The sequence below is a fragment of the Beta vulgaris genome, chromosome 5, assembly GCF_026745355.1.
Source record: "Beta vulgaris subsp. vulgaris cultivar EL10 chromosome 5, EL10.2, whole genome shotgun sequence".
Taxonomy (NCBI): domain Eukaryota; kingdom Viridiplantae; phylum Streptophyta; class Magnoliopsida; order Caryophyllales; family Amaranthaceae; genus Beta; species Beta vulgaris.
This window is the reverse complement of record NC_079206.1, coordinates 35577079-35598008: the sequence shown is the minus strand read 5'-3', so window position 1 is coordinate 35598008 and position 20930 is coordinate 35577079. Positions and strand designations below refer to the sequence as shown.

General features: G+C 36.5%; 1 protein-coding gene across 2 annotated transcripts in view; it reads right to left on the bottom strand.

Annotated features, from left to right (window-relative positions):
* The window catches only part of LOC104908328 (pectin acetylesterase 5), a 34393-nt gene that overhangs the window by 10047 nt on the left and 3416 nt on the right, over nt 1-20930 (bottom strand). Inside the window, exons 3-7 of one of the 2 annotated variants that reach the window (XM_048644566.2) lie at nt 11722-11851; nt 7519-7598; nt 7328-7417; nt 6027-6151; nt 416-464 (exon numbers count right to left, since the gene is read on the bottom strand). In XM_048644566.2, coding sequence (XP_048500523.1) covers nt 416-464; nt 6027-6151; nt 7328-7417; nt 7519-7598; nt 11722-11851 — 474 coding nt within the window. Of the gene's footprint in view, nt 1-403; nt 465-6026; nt 6152-7327; nt 7418-7518; nt 7599-11721; nt 11852-20930 lie in introns of both variants that reach the window. The other variant, XM_010697421.3, reaches the window with a different exon arrangement.

Sequence of the window (20930 nt, the reverse complement as noted above, 5' to 3'; positions counted from 1 at the left end):
AGCATGGATATAAAACGCTTTTCTATGTACTCCTGTTCGATTGTAAGGATAACAACTAATAATCCACGACCATTTAAGGTATCCAATACGTGTCAAGCACAGCTACAAATAATCTATGACAAACTGCTCAAAGTAATTCTTACTCTTGATTTCTTTTCTCTGTTCCTTTCCTTTCATCTATAAATTTTTTGGGAAGGGGAAAGGAGATTTGGAATATTAAGAAATACATTACATATTCAATTAGCTCCCAAAACTTTGAAAGTGATCCTAGAGCAAAGTTATTTCTCAGCAGCTTTACAAATCTACTATTATGTCCAGATGATGCAGCAAAATAACAGACAAGGTGAAGAAAAAATATGGCAAGCATTAATATTTTACATATAACTGAAGACAGAAGTTTTACATGAAGATTCACCACATTATTATAGAACAACTGCATAGTGCGACTTCCGCTAACATCCTCCCTGAAATAGCAGCAGCAGTAGATCAAAGAAGAAGCTATAGGAGAACAAAAAAATATATGAACAGGTTATACTACTGAGAAAACCTCCCATATTTTATCAGATATTTGCACAAGTCTACCTTCAAAAACAGGTAATAAGCAGAAACTTGATGCGGGAAAAAAATTTCTGATTACTCCTTCACCTGACATGGTAAAAGAGAAAGTGAAGTCCATGAGTACTTTACCCTCAGTCCCTCAGTGACCACAACACACCATAAAGTAGTGTACACGTAGTGCCTCTCACAAGACTTGCATTATAGCTAAGCCAAGCTTGCTCAGCAAAATGCCATGCCTAGCCTGGTCAAAATTCTCTGACTCAGTTTCACAAGACCTCACCCCCCCCCCCCCCCAAATTAAGCTTTGAACCAAAATAAGGTGATCCCAACCCCAATAAGAGTCAGCCTAAGTTTATTTTTGTTCTTTGACATCTTTCTTTCTTTTTGGTTTATTTATTTCACAATTCTTTTTAAAATATTTAACTTTAATAGATATATATTACGAAAAGAATCAAGGACAAAAAGCCGAGCCCCAACTCAGGTTTCAGCTCACCAAGCTTTTCACAAAACTGCCAGCCATAATAAGAATCAAGGACAAGGTGTTAGGAAACGTGTGGTGTAGAGTTTGATTAATGTGGAACAAGTCATTGAAATAGTAAGAATGAGAAGAATGATAAAGAAAATAAACAAAAGAGACACAAAGATTTACGTGGTTAGGTCAAAATAGACCAACGTCCACAGGTGGGGGATTCGAGAGCTTCTTCACTATAATGGAGAAAAACAAAGAGAATACACAAAGAGACCTAAAATCTTAATGGCTTAAAGTGCGTATCAAACACTAATCACCAAGAGGGTCATTTTATAACATAAGGAAACCCTAATAAACCCTAGAATAATCTACTGATATTACTTTAATGACGGCTTAATAAACCTATGGTAAAATTAGAATAACCCGTGAAAAGAACGCGTCGCCCGGGCCAAAGCGCCCAGTCGGGCCAAAATCCACCCTATCAGGTACGAGACGCAATTCCAATTTTAACAGTTTTTCGTAAAACAGCCATAACTTCCTCGTTTCTCGACATAATTGGGCATATGATCTTTGAAGCACATCAAAACCATTTATAGATTGAGAAATATGTGCATTCAAAGTCAGCCTTATGCCATTTTCACAAAATTTCAAGTCATGAATAACAAATCTCTACCTTGACTTGAAATCGATCAATCAAGATAACTCCACCTTCAACTCAAAAAAAAAAAGAAGTGATGCTCACCATAAACATAAAACCTCCACCTTAAACAAAATTCCATAAGCCACTCACTTTAGGGAATCAAGAACGAACATCTTCTATAAATTTTGTACCGGTGCGTATTTGAACACAATACTCCGTATACGAAACCATCACATGACCTGAATTGAATGAGGGTATAATGTCACCAACGCCAAGCATGCTTATTCAAATTGACCAAAACTCTCTTCAAACACTTCTTCCTCTCAACAACAAACTTAAGCAATTCCAGAAAATTCAAATTACATCAATAGTTTCTAAATTACAATTGTACTTGACAAAGCACAAAAGTACACAAATTGAGATAAAAAATAACATAACTAGAATTAAATCTAATGCATAACCAATATTGCTACTTTATTACAAACTCAAAAACAATTTATCATAGACTTCATAGCAAAATCCACACCGTTTCTCGTTTCACCAAGAGATCTCAAAAGGGCACCAATCATGAAGAGATCGTAGAAACCGCAGCCCCAAACTTGTAACCATAAAGTGCAATATCATCATCAAAGACATCGTTGGGGACTTTTTCTCATTATTCTTCTTTAATTTCCAACATCGACTTTAACATGATCTTTCACGTAACAATAGTTACACATTTTACTTTTGCTAAAGTTCTTACCACCATGAGCAACCAAAGCATTAGTTTGAGAAGGGTTATTGTCAATTAAATCTCGGTGAGTTAAGGCATCATTAACATCATCTAAACTCAAATCATCTCTACCATACAATAAAGTATTTCGAAAGTGCTTATACGAAAGCGGTAAAGAGCACAACAACGTAATAGGCATATCCTCAGCATCGATGTTTTGCAAATCCATAATAACAAAGTAGAATTTATCTAGATGAGACTCAAGCGGTTTACCTTCTTCTAGACTGAGATTATGAAGTCTAGATTTGAGTAGTAGACGGTTGGTCACGCTCTGTCATATAAAGTGACTCCAACTTCAACCACAAATCTGCAACCTCTCTCAGGATCTAATTGAATTGTTGAAAGAGCTTTGAAATCGATCTCGTCCACAGATCATCCGTCATACCCGAAGTCATTTTGGATGCACCTTCAAGAGCCTTGTGACAGCCACTTTGAACCAATTTGGCTTTCATCTTCAATTGTCATAGGCGAAAAGTTACTTGCCTATATAATTTCTCAATGTCGAATTTCATTGGCATAATTTAATCAAACTCGTCTATGAACACCTAAGACCTTAAAACCTTGCTCTTGATACTGGTTGGTGTGGAGTTTGATCAATGCGGAACAAGTCAATGAAATAATAAGAACGAGAAGAACGATAAAGAAAATAAACAAAAGAGACAGGTCAAAATAGACCAACGTCCACAGGATTCGAGAGCTTCTTCACTATAATGAAGAAAAACAAAGAGAATACACAAAGAGTCCTAAAATCTTAATGGCTTAAAGTGCGTATCAAACACTCATCACCAAGAGGGTCATTTTATAACATAAGGAAACCCTAAAAACCCATAGAATAATCTACTAGTATAACTTTTATGACGACTTATTAAATTTAGGGTAATAAAACTAGTTATTTGCTGGAAGATAAGGAACAACTCGTTTATATGTCCCAAAATACCATGAACCTTAGTTATATGAACTCTTAAATTCACCTCAAATACCCGTGTTAGATCTTTGACACTCCGACATGGACACAAACACTTAGACACTTCATTTTGGGCCAAACATTGAAAACTTTCACAGAATAGCCGAGTCAGACACGTACCCATATCCGACATGGGTATAACATAGCCCTTATCCTTATATGGAACTATACATAAGTCTAAAAAAAATGGAACTTAGAAACCTTCGCGAGTGGAGGCTAAACACTCAAAATCATCTTCTAAACCTCAATCATCCCGTCTCGTCCTTCCATGCAATAAGAATATCTTTGAGTTAACAAGGTTGGACCATCACCCAAACAAGGTTGAGGATAAATGCCAAAACCCAAGGACAAATGAAGAGGCGATGATTATCAGGTTTTTTCTACCTTCTCCTAAGGTAGAGATTGCAACGACTAGTAATGATGAAGCTCCATTTGTTGAGAGCATCCTAAGTATGTATTTTTTCTTTACCACCGCCCTAACGGAAGAAACAAGATTTCCAAATATAAAAACTAGGGAAATTCATAGGTAAATATTTTTGAAGGAAGAAACACGAATTCTCAACAGTTAACAAAAAAGGAGCCACTTATAACGCCAAATCATCTCCTCTTTAGAGAAACATCTTGAGCAAAATTGATTCCAAAAGCCTTGAGACCAAATCTTCTTCCCAATCGTTGGGAAGTCTTTAATAGGTAATATTCCAATGCTTATGGTTACCATTTTATATCAAAACCTTGAAACATGGTGGCCTCATAAAATAACATGAATATGATAAAATCTAGAATTCAAGCTTTTAGAGGTTGATCCGCACACCAGTTGTCATGCCAAAAAAGACCAATTGAACGACTTAAACTTCAAAACTGACGATGGAAATTTGAACAGGTATCTATTTACAAGAAAGGAGGAGATGGCCAAGACTCCTCAAGTTATCATATGTTCATACATACTTCCTCTATCCCATAATATAGTGCTTCATTTCCATTTTGGGTGTCCCAAAATATAGCGCTCGGTTCTATATTTCATTCCATACTTTTTTTTTTTGGCCTAGAACAATCGTGTCATCATCATTTATTTGCTTCCTGAAATTAGTTTTTTTGTTTTGTTTATTCGACCCAAGGGTTACATTTAATGATGTTTCACCAATTCTCCATTCTCTCTCCTAAAAACACCTTTTTTCGTACATCATTTATTTAAATAAATAAGAAGTCTTTACTTTTCTCTTAGATTCGACTTACCTTAATTCCCGAAAAAAAAAGGAATCAAACACTATATGATGGGACGGATGGAGTAATTCGTAGAGGAAATTTATGGGGGCGAGTGATAGAAGTGAGATTGAGGAAATGCAAAAGCACTAGGAGAACCAATTTGGGTCTATGGCAGGACGATCTACCATAGAAGCCATCCATCTTATGAGACAAATGACAAAGCATTACCGAGGGAAGCAGAAAAATTGCCATATGTTCATTCACTTATGGTTACTTATGAAAGATTACTAAGAGATCTGTTTTATTAGGCAATGACCAAAAGAAGAGCATAACGTAAGTATATTGACCACGAGAAGTGGATATTACATCCCAATTCCTTTCCGATACCTCCCAAGGAAAATCCCGAATTGGATCGTTCCAAATTGACGGGTTAGTATAAATGTCAAGACAAACAGAGTAGTGTTAGTGGATTTACTGATCACAATTGAACTACGGCTCGTAGTTCAACCTTGAGTCAATTCCTCTTTGCACCAGTAAATGATTAATATGGACGAGATACACTGCTAAGAGGGAGTTAAATGAGGTAATGGTAACATTAGATGGTAAGTAGATGCCTTTAAGTATGTACCTTGATTGTTTTTTCATAAGAATGGAGATATTAACTCCACGATGTTCAAATGAGGAGCAATTGGGATATTATGAGATTGTATCGTTCTAAGGTCAAGGGGAAATTCAAGAAACCATTGTCACAGTAACAACGGTGGGCATTCCGTAAGTATCATATTTAGAAGATGGGTAGGGGTAGGATCTCTTTGGACAAATTCTTGGTTCCCCCATCTTTTGAGATAACGTTTTTGATATTGTCGTTGTGCTCAGTGCTCTCTCAGCACCTCCCCCTTCCCCCTCGGAGAATAAAATAATAGCAAAACAAGCAGAAGTGTAAGCAGCTCTACCTGACTCATAGTATCAAATATATTTGGTAACCAGTATCCCTTACATCATCATCATCACCTTCATCATTACCGCTCCTTTAAAGACCTAAGATTATTGATATACTTGACCTAGATAGTCAACAGTCTTCAACCATCTATAATGCATCTACCCTTGTGACATTAACAGCTATATATTCAATCAAACTTCCAAGGATTTAGCAAGGCCTTCAAAAAGACAAAGGTTGCTGCACCTTGGTTGAATGACAAAATCAAACATCAACCTCCATCAAAGAAGATTTCAGAAGCTAATTGATCAGTGGCACAGGAAGCAATAAGCAAAACAGAAACTCTTAATACCGTATATTGCTGTACAACATAACAAGACGGAAACAGAGGCTCCGCAACACCACAAAATTGTTTCATAGATATTTTTACTTGAAAGCCTTAAGACCTGGTTCCTCAAAATCAAAGTTGTGTAGAAAGCATACTCGTCAAGAAAAAAGCTTGCATCAGCAAGACACTTCACAATAGCAGCCTTCGGCAACTTAGCACGAAAGTCGTCACAGTGTATCATAGTGGCGAGCCCGCCAGCAGAGCATCCTGAAAGAAGAGCCTATGAGATTATCAGCAGCAACAGTATGTAATGTAACACTGTTTTTCGATTAGTAATTTCTCATTCTAAAGATTTCTGACAAGATGAGCTTGTACTGTTTGATGCTCAATAACTAACAGATAAGTTCGGAAGATATCTGAATAACCATAATGCATATTGACTGAAGGCTGTCCAAACTTTAAAGAGACCAAGTGTCCAATGGATCATTGCATTTAAAGAATATAAAGGGGACCCAGCAAAGTTGGAAATTTAAGGAGTGCTTGAAAGGTCCCCTCACCACCCTTTTATTTTATCTTTTATTGCAATTTTTTCATACAAGGAAATTTCTTCCCAATAATACAAGAGTAAAGAACATGAGTCACAAGTCAATTGTGTGCCACCAGAGGTGTTCCTCAATCCCACCCCCCACACCCACCCCCCACCCACCCCCCACCCAAAAAAAAAAAAAAAAAGAGCAGGTATTTTTGGCATAAATAGTACCATACAGAACTTCATACTACCTTTGTTTTTCAAGTTGCAACATCTGCTTTTTCTGAAGGTTGAAGTTTACAAACTTTCATAGTTTGACCAGTTTATCCCCAAATATATGCTCCCTCAGTTCATTAATGCTTCTACCATTTATAAGTGCCACGAAGTACAAGAGTTGTTAATTAAAATATTAGAAAAGCATACAATTATCTTGAACTGACATGCTAGAAGTAAGAGAGAAACAACAGTAGTATTGATAAAAGTAAGAGAGAGGAGGTGGAAGAATTGATAAAAGCAAGAGAAGGTGAATTAGTGAAGCCTAAACTTACCAACAGGAGAAATGGTAGAAATATTTCTAAAAAGACAAAAAGGAAATGTGGTAGAAGTGTGAACAGGAGTATTACGAAGTATATTATGATATGGGATATTGTTAAATTCATCGCTATTTATAGTTTCAAAATATCAATTTTTTATGACTTTTATGAACACGTAATTAAAGATATTGATCGTCAAAGCCGTGTGTTGAACACCAAGAGAAAGCAAATGTTGCAACTAATAAAATGGAGGATGTATTGCTCATTGGATAATCAATGAGAAACAGAAAACATCAATTTGCACTCAACCGGCAAGCTAGCAAAACAATACACATGTAAGTACGTAAACCAAAGACATCGTATGTCATACATAAACACATGAGGGTTAGAATACCTGTCTAGCATTAGACATTCCCATAGATAGAAATTCGTCCATTAATGCTTCCCAAATGAGCTGACCTCTGAAGAAAAGACCTGACCCATTCTGAAAAATTCACATTAAGTGATAACAAAATCATAATTAATACTTTGTCCCTGAACAATACGAAAATCACAAATCAGTATGACTAGATAACTTTTACTTACATGAAACTCACTTTCCGGATGCCCTGCAAATGATGAACCATCACAATAACGGATCTTGACTTTGTTCCAGTTGAAGAAATCTAGGAATTCAGTATTTCACCAAAACACTTACTTCAGTGAAAGCAAAAATTATATTGAACTATACATTTAGAGCTCAAAACTCCCCCACAAAAAAAGGTTGAAACCAAAAACTAAAATCAAAACCTCGAGAAAGAAATTTGACGATAGCAAATTGTGTAGTCAATGAAAGCATTTAGAAATAATCTTGTAATGACCACATAGAACAGGAAAGATTTATCTACAATTGGTCATTGAGTAAATAAGCTAATAGATTTCAATGTGATATGTGACCATATATGAGATTAAACTTTGGGAGTTTGGTTACTGAAGGGGAAAGGGAAATGGTGAAGAAAGAGAAACAAGGAGAATGGAAAGCTAAACCCTTTGATTAAGAGTGTTGTTTGGTTATAATACATCTCTGTCTACTCTCACCATTCACCCTATATGTTCTCCCTCTCTATCCCAATAACCTCCACCACCACCTCGCCGCCACTCTTCAATGTTGCTCCGTCGCCCCTCACCGTTGCTGCACCACCCCATCCCATTGTTGCTCCCCCCCCCCCCAATTGTTGTTGACGCCGCCCTTTCACCACCTCTCTTCTCTCTTCTCTCTTTTCCGTCTCGACCACCATGAAAGTTCAAATTTGAGTTTTTATAGGTAAAATTCGACCATAAAAACTTCATATCTGAAGTTTTCATGGTCGAATTTGACCATGTAAAGTCATAATCAAGGATAAGAGAAGGTTATTCCATTGTTTTTCTTACTTTTCTTTCGTTTTTGAAGTGGGTAGGGCGGTGTTTCTGGTGGCTCGATGGGGCTTTTTGTTGTTGTGGTGGTTACGTGGTTGTCGTGGTTTTGTGGACCGGTAGTGGTTTTGTGGTGGTGGGCTTGTGGTGTTCCGTGTTGGTGTGGTGGTTTTGTGGCGGGGTGGAGTTTCGTGGTTGTTGTAGGGTGGGGCTTCTTGGTAATTTCGTAGTTATGGTGGTAGTGGGGTAGGGTTCAATGGTGGTGTCGTGGTGGTTACATGGTGGTGGTGGTGGTGGGGTGGTTGTTTAGTGCTTGTCATGGTGGTCGTGGGGTAGCTGGATGGTGGTTCGGACGTCCGGTGACTAGTGTGATGGGTTTGATGGTTATAGTAGTGGTTGTGGTGGCTTGTGTGGTCGTCAGGGTGACCATGGAATTAGAGGAGAGAAAGGGTAAGTGAAACCTTGGAGGGGATGGGGAATCAATGTACACGAGTTTGGGGTAATTAAGGGGGTAAAAGGAATGATTAAATAGACAAAACAAACAAGGAAATCAACTTACTAGATTCCTTCCCCTTTCTTATAACCACCCATCCACCACCCCAACCCCCCCATTAGTAGGACACATACAACTTTTTCAAAACAAAAACATTGTGAACTAAACCAACAACGTCAATGCCTTAACCCAATAGGGTGGAGTCGGTTGCATGACTCATAGGCCGTGTTTAGCAATTAGTGGATAGTTGAATAGCGGATTGTATTAGCTATTTGAAAGGTGTTTGGTAAGTAGCTATAGTGATTGCCATTTAATTGCGTAAAATGACCAATAAAGACAAAGGCACATAATTCATTTTTGTATAAATATAATTTTAAAGAATTTTGGGACATAAATGTAATTTACCCAACTCATCCTCAAACCTCTAATATCTAAAAGCTCCTCCCACCAGCTTTTCTGGGCCCAACAAGCTATTTGAAACCTCTATACCAAACGCGCAAATGAGAGGATTGACTAGTTAAATAATCTAGAGTGAATTCAAACATCTAATTTTGCCAAACAAGGCCATAATTTAACACGACATGATCGTCCACATAGATTTTCAGCTTCCATCCTCTTTTATAGTTGTCATATGCTTCCACAAATCTAATTTGCTATCTCATTCTAACACCCCCTATCAATGTCCTTTTTGACCTCCGTCGACTTCTTTGAAAATATCCATAATCCCAACTCTACACTACCCTTAATGATGCATCATCTAATTAATGTTTCACATACACAAACTAACGTAATTATTCTCTCTTATCTTAACTTTAATATAAGCTACTTCAACTTTGACCTCAATATCTATTCCTCTTAGGTGTTCCCGCACACCACAAACACATCTCTATTACTCTAATCTTTCTAATAAAATCCTTCAAAATGCAACACTCCAGCCATTTAATGGTGGTGGTATAATAGGTTTTCTTTAGAATTTCCTTTTTAACCTTATACGGTCACACAATATCCTAGTTAAGTCACATCACGTCTTGCATAATATATACAGCTCCTCGCTATATTTAAGCCACATTGACTATATCTTATGAGACATGTCTATTAAATATCTCCATTGCTCTACAAGTTGACCTAAGGTAATTGTGAACTCACCGGAACTTCCTTGCCATCCAACGTTACAAAAAGCTGGTTTAACTCCTTCTCATTACTAAAATTCACTTCATGTATCAAAATTTGTTTTGAATTAGCCTCAAGCCTAGAGGTTCTACAATTTTCCTGCATTACTCCAATATCGATTAAACCCATCACAGTCTCGTCTACCAATACAATATCATATGCAAACAACATACACAATGGTATCCTCACCTAGGACAACAATCCGAATAGAAACTAACTAAATCAAATCCATGATGTACACTTATTGTAAGAGGATCCTCACCTTCTTTCACGTCTCAATACATATATTTGACTAAGTCATATGTTTACGTGGTATACCCTTCCTTCATATTGCCCACCAAAGTGCTTCACTCACTACTTTATCCTTGTTCCTCAACTGTATTGTTCCACCATCTGTCTTATAAGATGAATGGCTTCTATGGTGGATCGTCCCAACATAAACCCAAACCGATTCTCTAAAATAATTGTGCATTGCCACAATCGACACTTTATCATTCTCCTACATAATTTCAATTATGACTCATAAGCTTTATCGCCAGATAATTTAACTAAGAGCATCTCCCTTTGAAAAAAAAATATTGACACCATATAATTTCTCATTTAAATCAATAACTAGCAGCACTACAAACAAGAAAGGATCGGGTTAAGGAATGAGATGATTAGGAAGAAAGGAGTTACTTCTATTGCGAACAAGATGAGAGAGAACCGCTTAAGGTGGTTTGGACATGTCAAATGGAGACCAAATGATGCACTAGTTAGAAGGTCAGAAAACTTGCAAAATGAGAGGGTATGGGATTGGGGTAGACCTAAGAAAACGTGGAAAAGGGTGATTGAGACTGATGAGTTTACACGGGATTGAGGAAAATATGGTGTTGGATATGGCGAAGTGGAGGGAGAGAATCTATACTGATTTTGTTTGTCGCCATTTTCATTTCTTTTACATTTTTCCTTGTATTTCACAAACTTTTTCCCTCAAAACATTTTCCTTTTTTTCCTTTTAAGGGGTTTCTCAAATCTGTCAATTTCTTATTCACATTTGTTTTACCCTTTACCTTTTATATATTATATCCTCAAATTTTATTTTTATATCAATACATCCATCTCTGTTTTTGGTTTCTTATGTTTTCTATCATCTTAATCCTCTTACTTCGACACCCTCATTTTTCTTTATTTAAACTCTTATCTTGTACTTTAATAGTTTCTTTTGTCACGGAAACGACTTCTCATGACGATTCATGTTAGTCGACCCCAAAACATTTTGGGATTCAGGCTTTATTGGTGTTATTCTTTTGTTGTACTAGTAGCAATACATAAAACACAAGCATATATAATGATTGGACACAATATTTGGTAAGGATTGTTATCTTATCTCGTACTTTTACTGTTTATTCTGTCATGGAAACGACTTCTCATGACGATTCATGTTAGAACATTTTGGGATTGAGGCTCTCTTGTTGTTCTTTTGTTGTACTAGCAGCAATACATAAAACACAAGCATAAATAATGAGCGGACACGATATTTGGTAAGGACTTGTAGCAAACTATCTTTTCCTACTCATGAGTCATGATTGCTTTTATGTTAACATCTTGTCGAGGAAACAAAATCCATGAGCATTACGAGGATATTAGAGTTAGAATAAGTTAACCGTAACTAAGTACACGTCATGACGATTAGATAGTCAACTAAGCTAGATCACTCAAACTAGGATATCTCGTGCTGGAATTACAAGTACCAGGATTCCGTGCTGGATCACTACTCAGAATTCCAGAAAATTGAACTTCTTGTTCCATGTGGTTTGAGGAACCTAATGCCGTTTTTTTCCTGAGTGAACATGTTGCTACTGACTCACACCAACCTCCCCCCTATAAGATAAAAAGTAACAATTGCAAATTAGGATAATTGGTCGTTCATAAAATCACAACTAAGCATGACCACAACCTCGACCGTAAAAGACAGAAGGAAAGAATGCAACAAGAACCCCACAATAAATCCCGTTAAAAGTTAGATTTCACATATAAGTGGCATTACCATAAATGATGATTAACTATTGCATATGTTGTCTATGAAAGAGCCACATAAAATTTTATTGATAAGTAATTAAAATGAATGCAAAGAAATCGGGAAAGCATAAATGTATGACTACCACCATTATCACATAGCGATGGTAATGAAAACATAAAAAAGCAATCACAACAATAGCCATAAGAAGAATAAACGGATACTCTTTTTTCTAAAAAGGAACAATGTAAGTCTACTGTTTGGGCCCATTTCTTGGACCAGCCCATGTCCGGCAAAAATACTAAAATACCCCTATTTCTAGGGCCATCAATCCTCCACCAGTTGGAGTTGACCTAAATACCCCACTATAAATAGTTGTTGTCCCATCAGTCAAAAGAGATTCAATTCTCACCTAAAAAGCTAGAGCATCCCTATCTACAATTATTGCTTTCTCTCTATACCTCAATTACTGATTTGAGCGTCGGAGGGGCGTTCCCGGAAAAAATCCGAGGTAGTTTTTCAGTGTGCTTTGCAAGTTTACCGGTGTCAATGCACATCAGAGCTCTCGTACCCTCTCAGCATTCAATTGACATCCCCTTCATCATTAGTTAAAGGTTCTTGACATAAGTAGTTTGGCGCCGTCTACAGGGATACAACAATCTCAAGCCACAACCGAGAGCTAAAATGGCATTGATCCACCGAAACCTCAAAGCTCCTCAGTCAGAACCTAATCCACCTTCTCATCGCACACCTACCGTAGAGACATTCGACCCTCATGAGAACGAGAGCCTTACACCTCCAGCCAGCTGGACCCCTTCATCCACAACCTCCTCTGCCTACTGAACTCCAGTGGGAGAGCCTAAATTCCCAAGTAGAAGCTAGTTTTAAAAGATATAAGGAAAATACATCACACACTACCTTATGAAATAAGTTTTTGTGAAAATCTACATTATTAAATACAATTTGTAAAAAACTAACTTTGGATAGATTCCAAGTGTTACTTTCCGACATTGACTTTGTTTTCCTTTGCTTTTTTCCTTCCTCTTTCCTCCATTTTGACCCAAAACTTCATTATCCTTTAAAAGTTGGTGTCAAAATGTGGTCGTTTTGCGAATTTCGGTGCAGGTTAGTTAAGAATGAAGAAAATAATTTAAAGTGGGAGGAAAAAATTAGACTATCTCCCCAATCCATAGTAAAACCTCCGTTTCCAATCCATCTTTAAGTCATCTTTGCATCAACACTAATTGGACCATCCCCCTTCTGGATCTATGGGACTGAATTATGCTTTAAACTTATCTTATTCGTTTGTCTTATTGCTTGTGTTAATTTGAACATTGTTTATGAATTTTCCGTAACTCGTTGGTGACTTCAAACTAATAATGTTCCTACTTTGAAGCGTTGTTGTTACTACCCTAGTTAAAATTATGAACTACATTAGTTAGAAGGGGTTTTCGTGGTCCTTACAATAAGACACAAGTCGGTCCTTTAGTCTGAACTCGAACAATGAAGACCAACAGCACTCGAAGAGTCCAAAAGATTTAGAATAGCACTTATTAAGTTCCTCCACAATTTTTTGCTTAAATCTCAATTTATAAGACAAAAAGGTGACATCGAGGAGAAACTTTTCTAATCGATCACAAGTTGTATGATTCAAATTTGTAAATGAGCTTTTCTCAAAAGCAAGTGTTGCAAAAGCATGAAGGAATGTAAAGTACACCATAATTTCCATGGTTTGAATATCTTTGAGAACCTAGGAGATATGAGCATCATCCCAAACAAAATACACCAAAATAGCTCAAAATACATCGTGTCACAACTCTTGTTTCAACTCCTTACCAAAAAGATATATTAGACATGTGAGAAAGCAAAAACTCTATATGCACCATCGAGAACCTTCTCTAAAACTACAAACATGATGAAGGTGTGCAAGCCTTTTACTTAACGAGGATAATAGTATATCTTGAGGAAATTATTGCTACTAAAAATAGCTTATGATTGCCACTAAAAATAGTTCCACAAAATTACTACTAAAAATAGTTTAAGTAAAAGCTCTGCCTTCTAGGGGTTTCTAAACACACATATGATCAAACAAGAAATTGGATACTTAAGACACCAAAGTGTCAACAAGATTGCATAGAATGATCAAAATTCACATGACAGCATCTGATACCCACGGGAAGAAAGTGAGCCAAGAAGAGTAAGGAAAGAGGTGTGCTCCTCTAGTTTCCCATCATGAAGCTTAAGCTTCTATTTCTGAGGACAATACCCAAAAGATAATAGATATAGGCTGCTATATGAACATATAAAGGTTGAAAATAAGAAACTAATCAATGTATAAAATTGAGGATAGAAGAACTGCCAACTTTGAAGTGTCCTCGTAAAACTCGATCTTTATGGGGCTATGAAGATACCAAAACGTATAAGAGATCACTCGTTTTAGGTGGATGAGGAGATGAGATCAAAATGTAAGTTGGGAACTTGTTTACAGGCCCAAAGAGGAAGCACTGCCATTTTAGTAATTTTGTGACCATGTCCTAGAGTCCTTGATAGGTAAAACCTACTGAGGGCATGTACCAATCAGGGAAGAAAAACTCGGTCGTTCCGTTATGGAACGGCCGCTTTGTAACGGATTTGTGAGTGGTCGTTCCGTTATATACCGTTATGTAACTTTTTTTTTAATTCACAAGATTCTCGGCGTTACGCCGTTACAGAACGGTGTAATGCCGTTCTAGAACGCTATACAGGCCAAAATGACCGTTCTTTTCAGATGGGGTCTTGGGAAGAAGAAGATGACAAATTAACAAGCGGTGGGAAGATTGTAGGCAGAAAAAGTAGATTTTTGACATGAAATAAAGCAAAAATCATATAATTCGTATCTTGAATTTCACAAAAAACCCAACATAAACAAACAACAAAATTATCTATATAAACCCCTAACCTTAAAGAGTAGAAGACATAAAAATTAAAAACTCAGCAAAGTTGAGAGGAGAGTAACAGATTAAGAGCACAACACAAAAATCAAATAATTTTCAAATATTCAGGTAACAACTAACCTCAATTTGTTGTGCATTACTTTCGTTTTTCGAATTTTTTTTTTTTGCAATTCTGCCGTTTGTTTTCCCGTGATGCTTGGCGTTTATTTTTTTGCCTGTTGGTTGTCTTCTTGTTTGTTGTTTCCTCTTTGTGATTTTTTGTTGTGTGAAGAAAAGTAGAAGAGAAGATTTTTTTTTGTGATTTCTTGATGCTTGGCGTGAAGAATGTTCACCAGATATAACGAAGATATAACGAAGAAGCTGAATGAAGAAAGGTGTTTTTTAAAAAAATAAAAAAGGCTGAGATGTGTACTGTAGAAGGGAAGAAGAAGAGATGATGTGTTATCAGTTATGTATTTGAATGACAACTATGTGAAATGTGTAGGGTACTAGGGTGTAGTTGTACCGTGTAATGTTAGTCTTGTTAGATATTTATTGAAAAAGAATTTTTTGTTTTTTTGTGAGTGGGCTTGTAATAAGATGCATTATTGGTGCATCAAATTTTCATAAACCAAGGTATAATATAATGGTTTATCCAAAAAAAATAGTAAAGTTCACAAAAAAAAGGTATAATATACTACAATTATGTAATTACTTGTCCTCTTAAAAAAAAATTGTAATAACTTAATTTATTTATGATTTGGGCTAATGTATATTAATACTTAGGGGGCGTTTGGTTCGGGCAGGGGTAAGGGAAAGGAATCCAGAAAGGGTTACAAGGAGAAAGGAAAGGAATGACCCTGATTTTGTCTGTCTGTTCCCTGAAAGGGAATGGTATACTCCCTGATTCCCTTTGTGACTGTTTGGTTTTTTAAGAAAGGGAATCAACAGTTTATTAGATTTTTTAAGCTTCACAGTACGATCTAGAGCTTATGTTTTGGGGAGATTAGTTTAAATCTATAGAATTGGGCTTCTTAGGATCATAAATTCTATAGATTCATTGATTGTTCAGTTGTTTATGATCCTAAGAAGCCCAATTCTGCCATCTCTCTTAAGAAAGAGTGCACATATCAATAAGCAAAATCCACCGGAACAGTCAAACAAAATCTCTTAAGAAAGCATGATTTATCACAAACATCACATTTGTTTATAAATCTTCATCTACACTATAGAACAGTCACACAAAAAAAACAAATAGAAATCAAAATTTTCATCTACTGCATTTGTTTTGGGAAAAAAATTTCATCTTTATATGTAATCTTCATCTACTGCATTTGTTTATAGAATAACTACTGCATTTTTTTATACTGCATTCGCCGGAAAAAATAAAAATCAAAATTTTGAGTAGAAATCATGCATTGGTCGCCGGAGAAAATACAGAACTCGCCGGAGAAGAGGGGGAAAATCGAAACAAGTAGTACTTACATTAGTCGCCGGGTTATGGAGTCGTCGGGGTCGTCGGAGTCGGCGCAGTGGTCACGGGTCGGTCGGTGGTCACGGGTCGGCGCGGTGGTCACAGGTCGGCCGGTGGTCACAGGTCGGCCGGTGGTCACAGGTCGGCCGGTGGTCACAGGTCGGCCGGTGGTCACAGGGGAAAAATTGAAACAAATTGTTGAAGAGAGTTGAGCAGTACACAAGAGGAGAGAGAGAGGAGGGTAATGAGTTGGGGTAAGGGTTTTCAAAACCCTTGGGGGGGTGGGGTAATCAACTTAGAGGACTTTGGGGGTAACCTAATAGGAAAAATAGGTAAAGGGTTTCATTAAAGTGGTGAAACAAACAACAAAAAAGGGTTTCATTAATGGTCTTTCCCTTACCCTTTCTTAACACCCCCAACCAAACGCCCCCTTACATGAGAAATTAACTAATATATATATATATATATATATATATATATATATATATATATATAATATATATATATATATATATATATATATATATATATATATATAGATTAGCTAAATATTAATACTTACATGAGCATGGAATTTTAATATTGAATACTTAAAATGAGATTGTGATATTTATATATATATATATATATATATATATATATATATATAGAGAGAGAGAGAGAAGGAGAGAGAAAGAGAGAGAGAGAGATATTACTACTTATATGAAGATGGAATTAATTAGTTGGGCATAAAAAAAGCATATGTATTGTACAGTCTATAGAAAAAATATAAATATGTACATTGTTTTAGTTTCACAGAATTACTTGCAAAATGCCACGATCTAAATCTGAAGATAAAGATTGGGATGGAGATTTTGTTTGAAACTCTCTGAAGATGGGAAAACAGTAGAATGTAAATTTTGCCAAAAAGTAATCAAAGGGGGGATAACACGTCTTAAAGAGCACTTGGCTCATAAAAAGGGTAATGTCATGGCATGTGATAAGGTTCCGGCACAAATCCAAAGAGAAATGCACAATCTACTACAAGAGTATATGAAATCCAAAACAAATAAGCAGAGAAGAGAGTTTGATTCTGAACAAGAAATAATGAGAGATATAAATCGTTGTGATTCTGATGACGAGGATGATCCAAATTTGGTTATGGGAATGCGGCATAGTCGAATGCAACAACAATTCGAAAGAGAGCGTGATATGTTGAAGGGGAGAAGTAGTAACTATGAAGGTGGTAGTGGTAATGGGGTCCCTCGAATGAATAGATCATTTACTGTTAGAGAAGGAGGTCAACAACGAGGTAGGGATAAAATGTATGAACCGGTATCCACTCCTGCATCGAGGTTAAGAGCCATTGAGATTGATTTAGAAAAAAAATGAAAAGGTGAAAAGACAAAGAAAGATCAACACTAGTTGGCTAAAAAGGCGAAAAGAGAAAGTTCTGAAAGCATTTGGTAATTAGATCATAGATAACAATCAACCATTTGCCGCTGTTAATTCGGCATTCACTAACCCGTTAATGAATGTCATTCGTGAAACTTCAGTTGATGTCAAAGCTCCATCTGCATATGAGCTTGCACAAGTATATCTCCCAGAAGAATGACATTGATGAAAGAATATATAGGCAATTGCCAAGGTGTGGGATGAGAGAGGTGTCACAATATGGACTGGTCCAACCAGAATGCATATTTTGAATTACCTTGTGTATTCTCCCCATGGCATGATATTTCACAAATCAGTTGATGCCACCAATGTGTCGTCAAGACTACTATTTTTCTTTGATGAAAAAAGTAGTAGAAACCAGATCGAGTGGTCCAAGTAGTGACCGATAATGAGGCTGCCATGAAGGCAGCAGGAAAAAAATTAATGGATGCTTTTCCGCATATATATTTGACTCCTTGTGCTGCTCATTGTATAGATCTTATATTAGAGGACATAGCAAAGAAGTCTTCAATCAAGGATGTTATATCACAAGCAAAGTCGATATCTAGCTTCATCTACAATTCGACTTAGTGCGTGAAATATATGAAAAGGTTCACCAACAACCGAGAGCTCTTGCGGGCTGGCATCACTAGATTTGCGACAAATTTTGTGTCATTAGAGAGCATTGTCACGCATAAGAATGATATGCGGGATATGTTTGAATCTCCCGAGTGGAAGCAATCTAGATGGGGTAAAATGACAGACGACAATGCAACAAAGGTCCGTGAGCTTTTACTTGCACAAACGGATAATGCTATTAAATTTTGGAACAAGGCAAACGATGTTCTAAAAATAATGGAGCCACTTTTAAAGGTTTTGAGGCTTGTTGATAAGGATGAAAAACCGACTATGGGTTTCATCTACGAGGCAATGGAAAGAGCCAAATTGGCTATAAGAAAGGATTATAGGTATTACAGAACCTACTAGAAAATTATTGATGAAAGGTGGAATTTTCAACTACATCATGATCTAAATGCAGCTGGTGAGTTCAACTAAAAGCAACTTTCTATAGATATTATTACTTACTATTATATCATTTTTTACTACTGAATGAAGGTTATTTTCTCAATCCACAATTTTGTTATTCAAATGACAAGATTATTGATTACAATGAGGTCATGTCGAGGGTGAAGAAGGTCATTCAGAAAATAGAACCCAATCTGGACAATGCTATTAAAGCTTTGAATCAAGTAATACTTAGCTTTTCACTTTCAGATTTGCATTTATATCTTTGGTAAATAGTATAACATATAACATATTGTTATAATATTTACAGTTATACGTCTACAAGGAGAAGCTTGATAGTTTCAGAAATAGCATGGTTAAGGGTGCTATTAAACACATGAATCCAGGTACAAAAAATAAGTATATGTAATTGACACGAATTATTAATGTTATAATGAGTTCAAAGGAACAACAATTTATAACAAATTTAAATTTTGTAGCTGAATGGTGGATGACTTTTGGTGAAAGTGCTCCTCAAATTGTGAAAGAAATTGGAGCATGTGGAGTCAAGTTCATACCAAGGCAAGGAGCATATGATAGTTTACCTCCGTTATAATATGAGATTGAGAAGAAGACATGCAATACGGAGGAGTCATGAAGAAATCGATTCAAGCTTCAATCCAATCAATTTGGATCACATTTTTTAGGATGATCCACTTAATGCATGGTTGGAAGAAAGAGAGCAACCGGTCTTTGAAGATGATGATCTAGAGTGGATGAACTTTGGTGATGATGAGGATGATACAATTGATACTGATGATGATGATCCAGAAATAAGAATTGGTGTAACTCCACCTCTAAACTATGATACCAACCCACAGTCCTTCCCATCGGGTAGATCTGCGCATTAACACCCCCGAGTGATGATGATGATGGTGGGGGTGGATATGAGGACAAATATGGATATCATCATAATCCACATCGACAAGCAGGTTCAAGTGCTTTAGATGATCGTGATCTACAAGAGGATGGTCACCAAAATGATGAGAGGACACATCGTTCTCAACCAACTCAATTGTATGAAAGACGCCAAAATCGGGGAAAGAGCCATGTGAATGATGAAGGCTCGTACAGAACGCCAAATGATAACACTCCAAATTTCATGGGGAGTAATATGGGTGATTCAAGTTATTCAAGTAACAGCGTTGGGAATAATATATTTTACGAAACATACCCTACACCCAATTGGGGAGACGCGATGGAGGTACAACCACCAATCCCATATTACCCACCTCAGCCATACCATGAACAACCTCAAGCAAATTGGGAAGAAAATTGGAGATGGAGCATGCCTAATACATCTACTAATTATGAAGATGCTGAGGTTAGAGCTCAATATCGTGATCACGTTCAAATCATCAACCACGGGACCATTAATTATGGAAATGTAAATTATGATTACTCCACAAATTCAAGTAATTGGAGTCAAGTAAGTGAACCAACTAACACATATGAGATGGGGAACACGGCAATGGGTTCATATAGTTTTGGTGAGCCGGCTAGAGATGATACTAACGAAAGAACCCCATCGTCGTTCATTTTGGTGGTAATCTTATCTATTAGTATCGTATATAATTTGATATTTTACTTTTAGTGACATGTAATAATTAATAACTTATTTAATTTATGTACGATACTACTAGTTACTTCTAATAATCTATTTTCGTTACAAAAATAAGTTGCTTAAATTTTATGCTTGCGACTTGCTAACTAATGGTACCAATTTTCTTAATATGTTAATCTAAAAAATTAGTAAAAAGAATGGAAATAAATCGAGTGTCTACATGTATTTTACCATAAAGGAGCCTAATTTCCCTTCATGTTTCCCGCCATTTTTTCCCTCCTAAAATACTAACGCATCACTAATTTACTTCCTTCACCAAAAACAAGTTCCACCACGTCACTACTATCCTTCCTAAATATCTCAACCTCAATTCCCAACACTTACCCAAAGATGAAAGCAAAACCATGGAGCGTTTGAACTACTTCAAAACACAATCACACAAATAAAGTGGGTGAAGGAGGAAAAGGTGAGCTATTTAAAACAGAAACACACATATTAAGTATTTTTTTCCACAA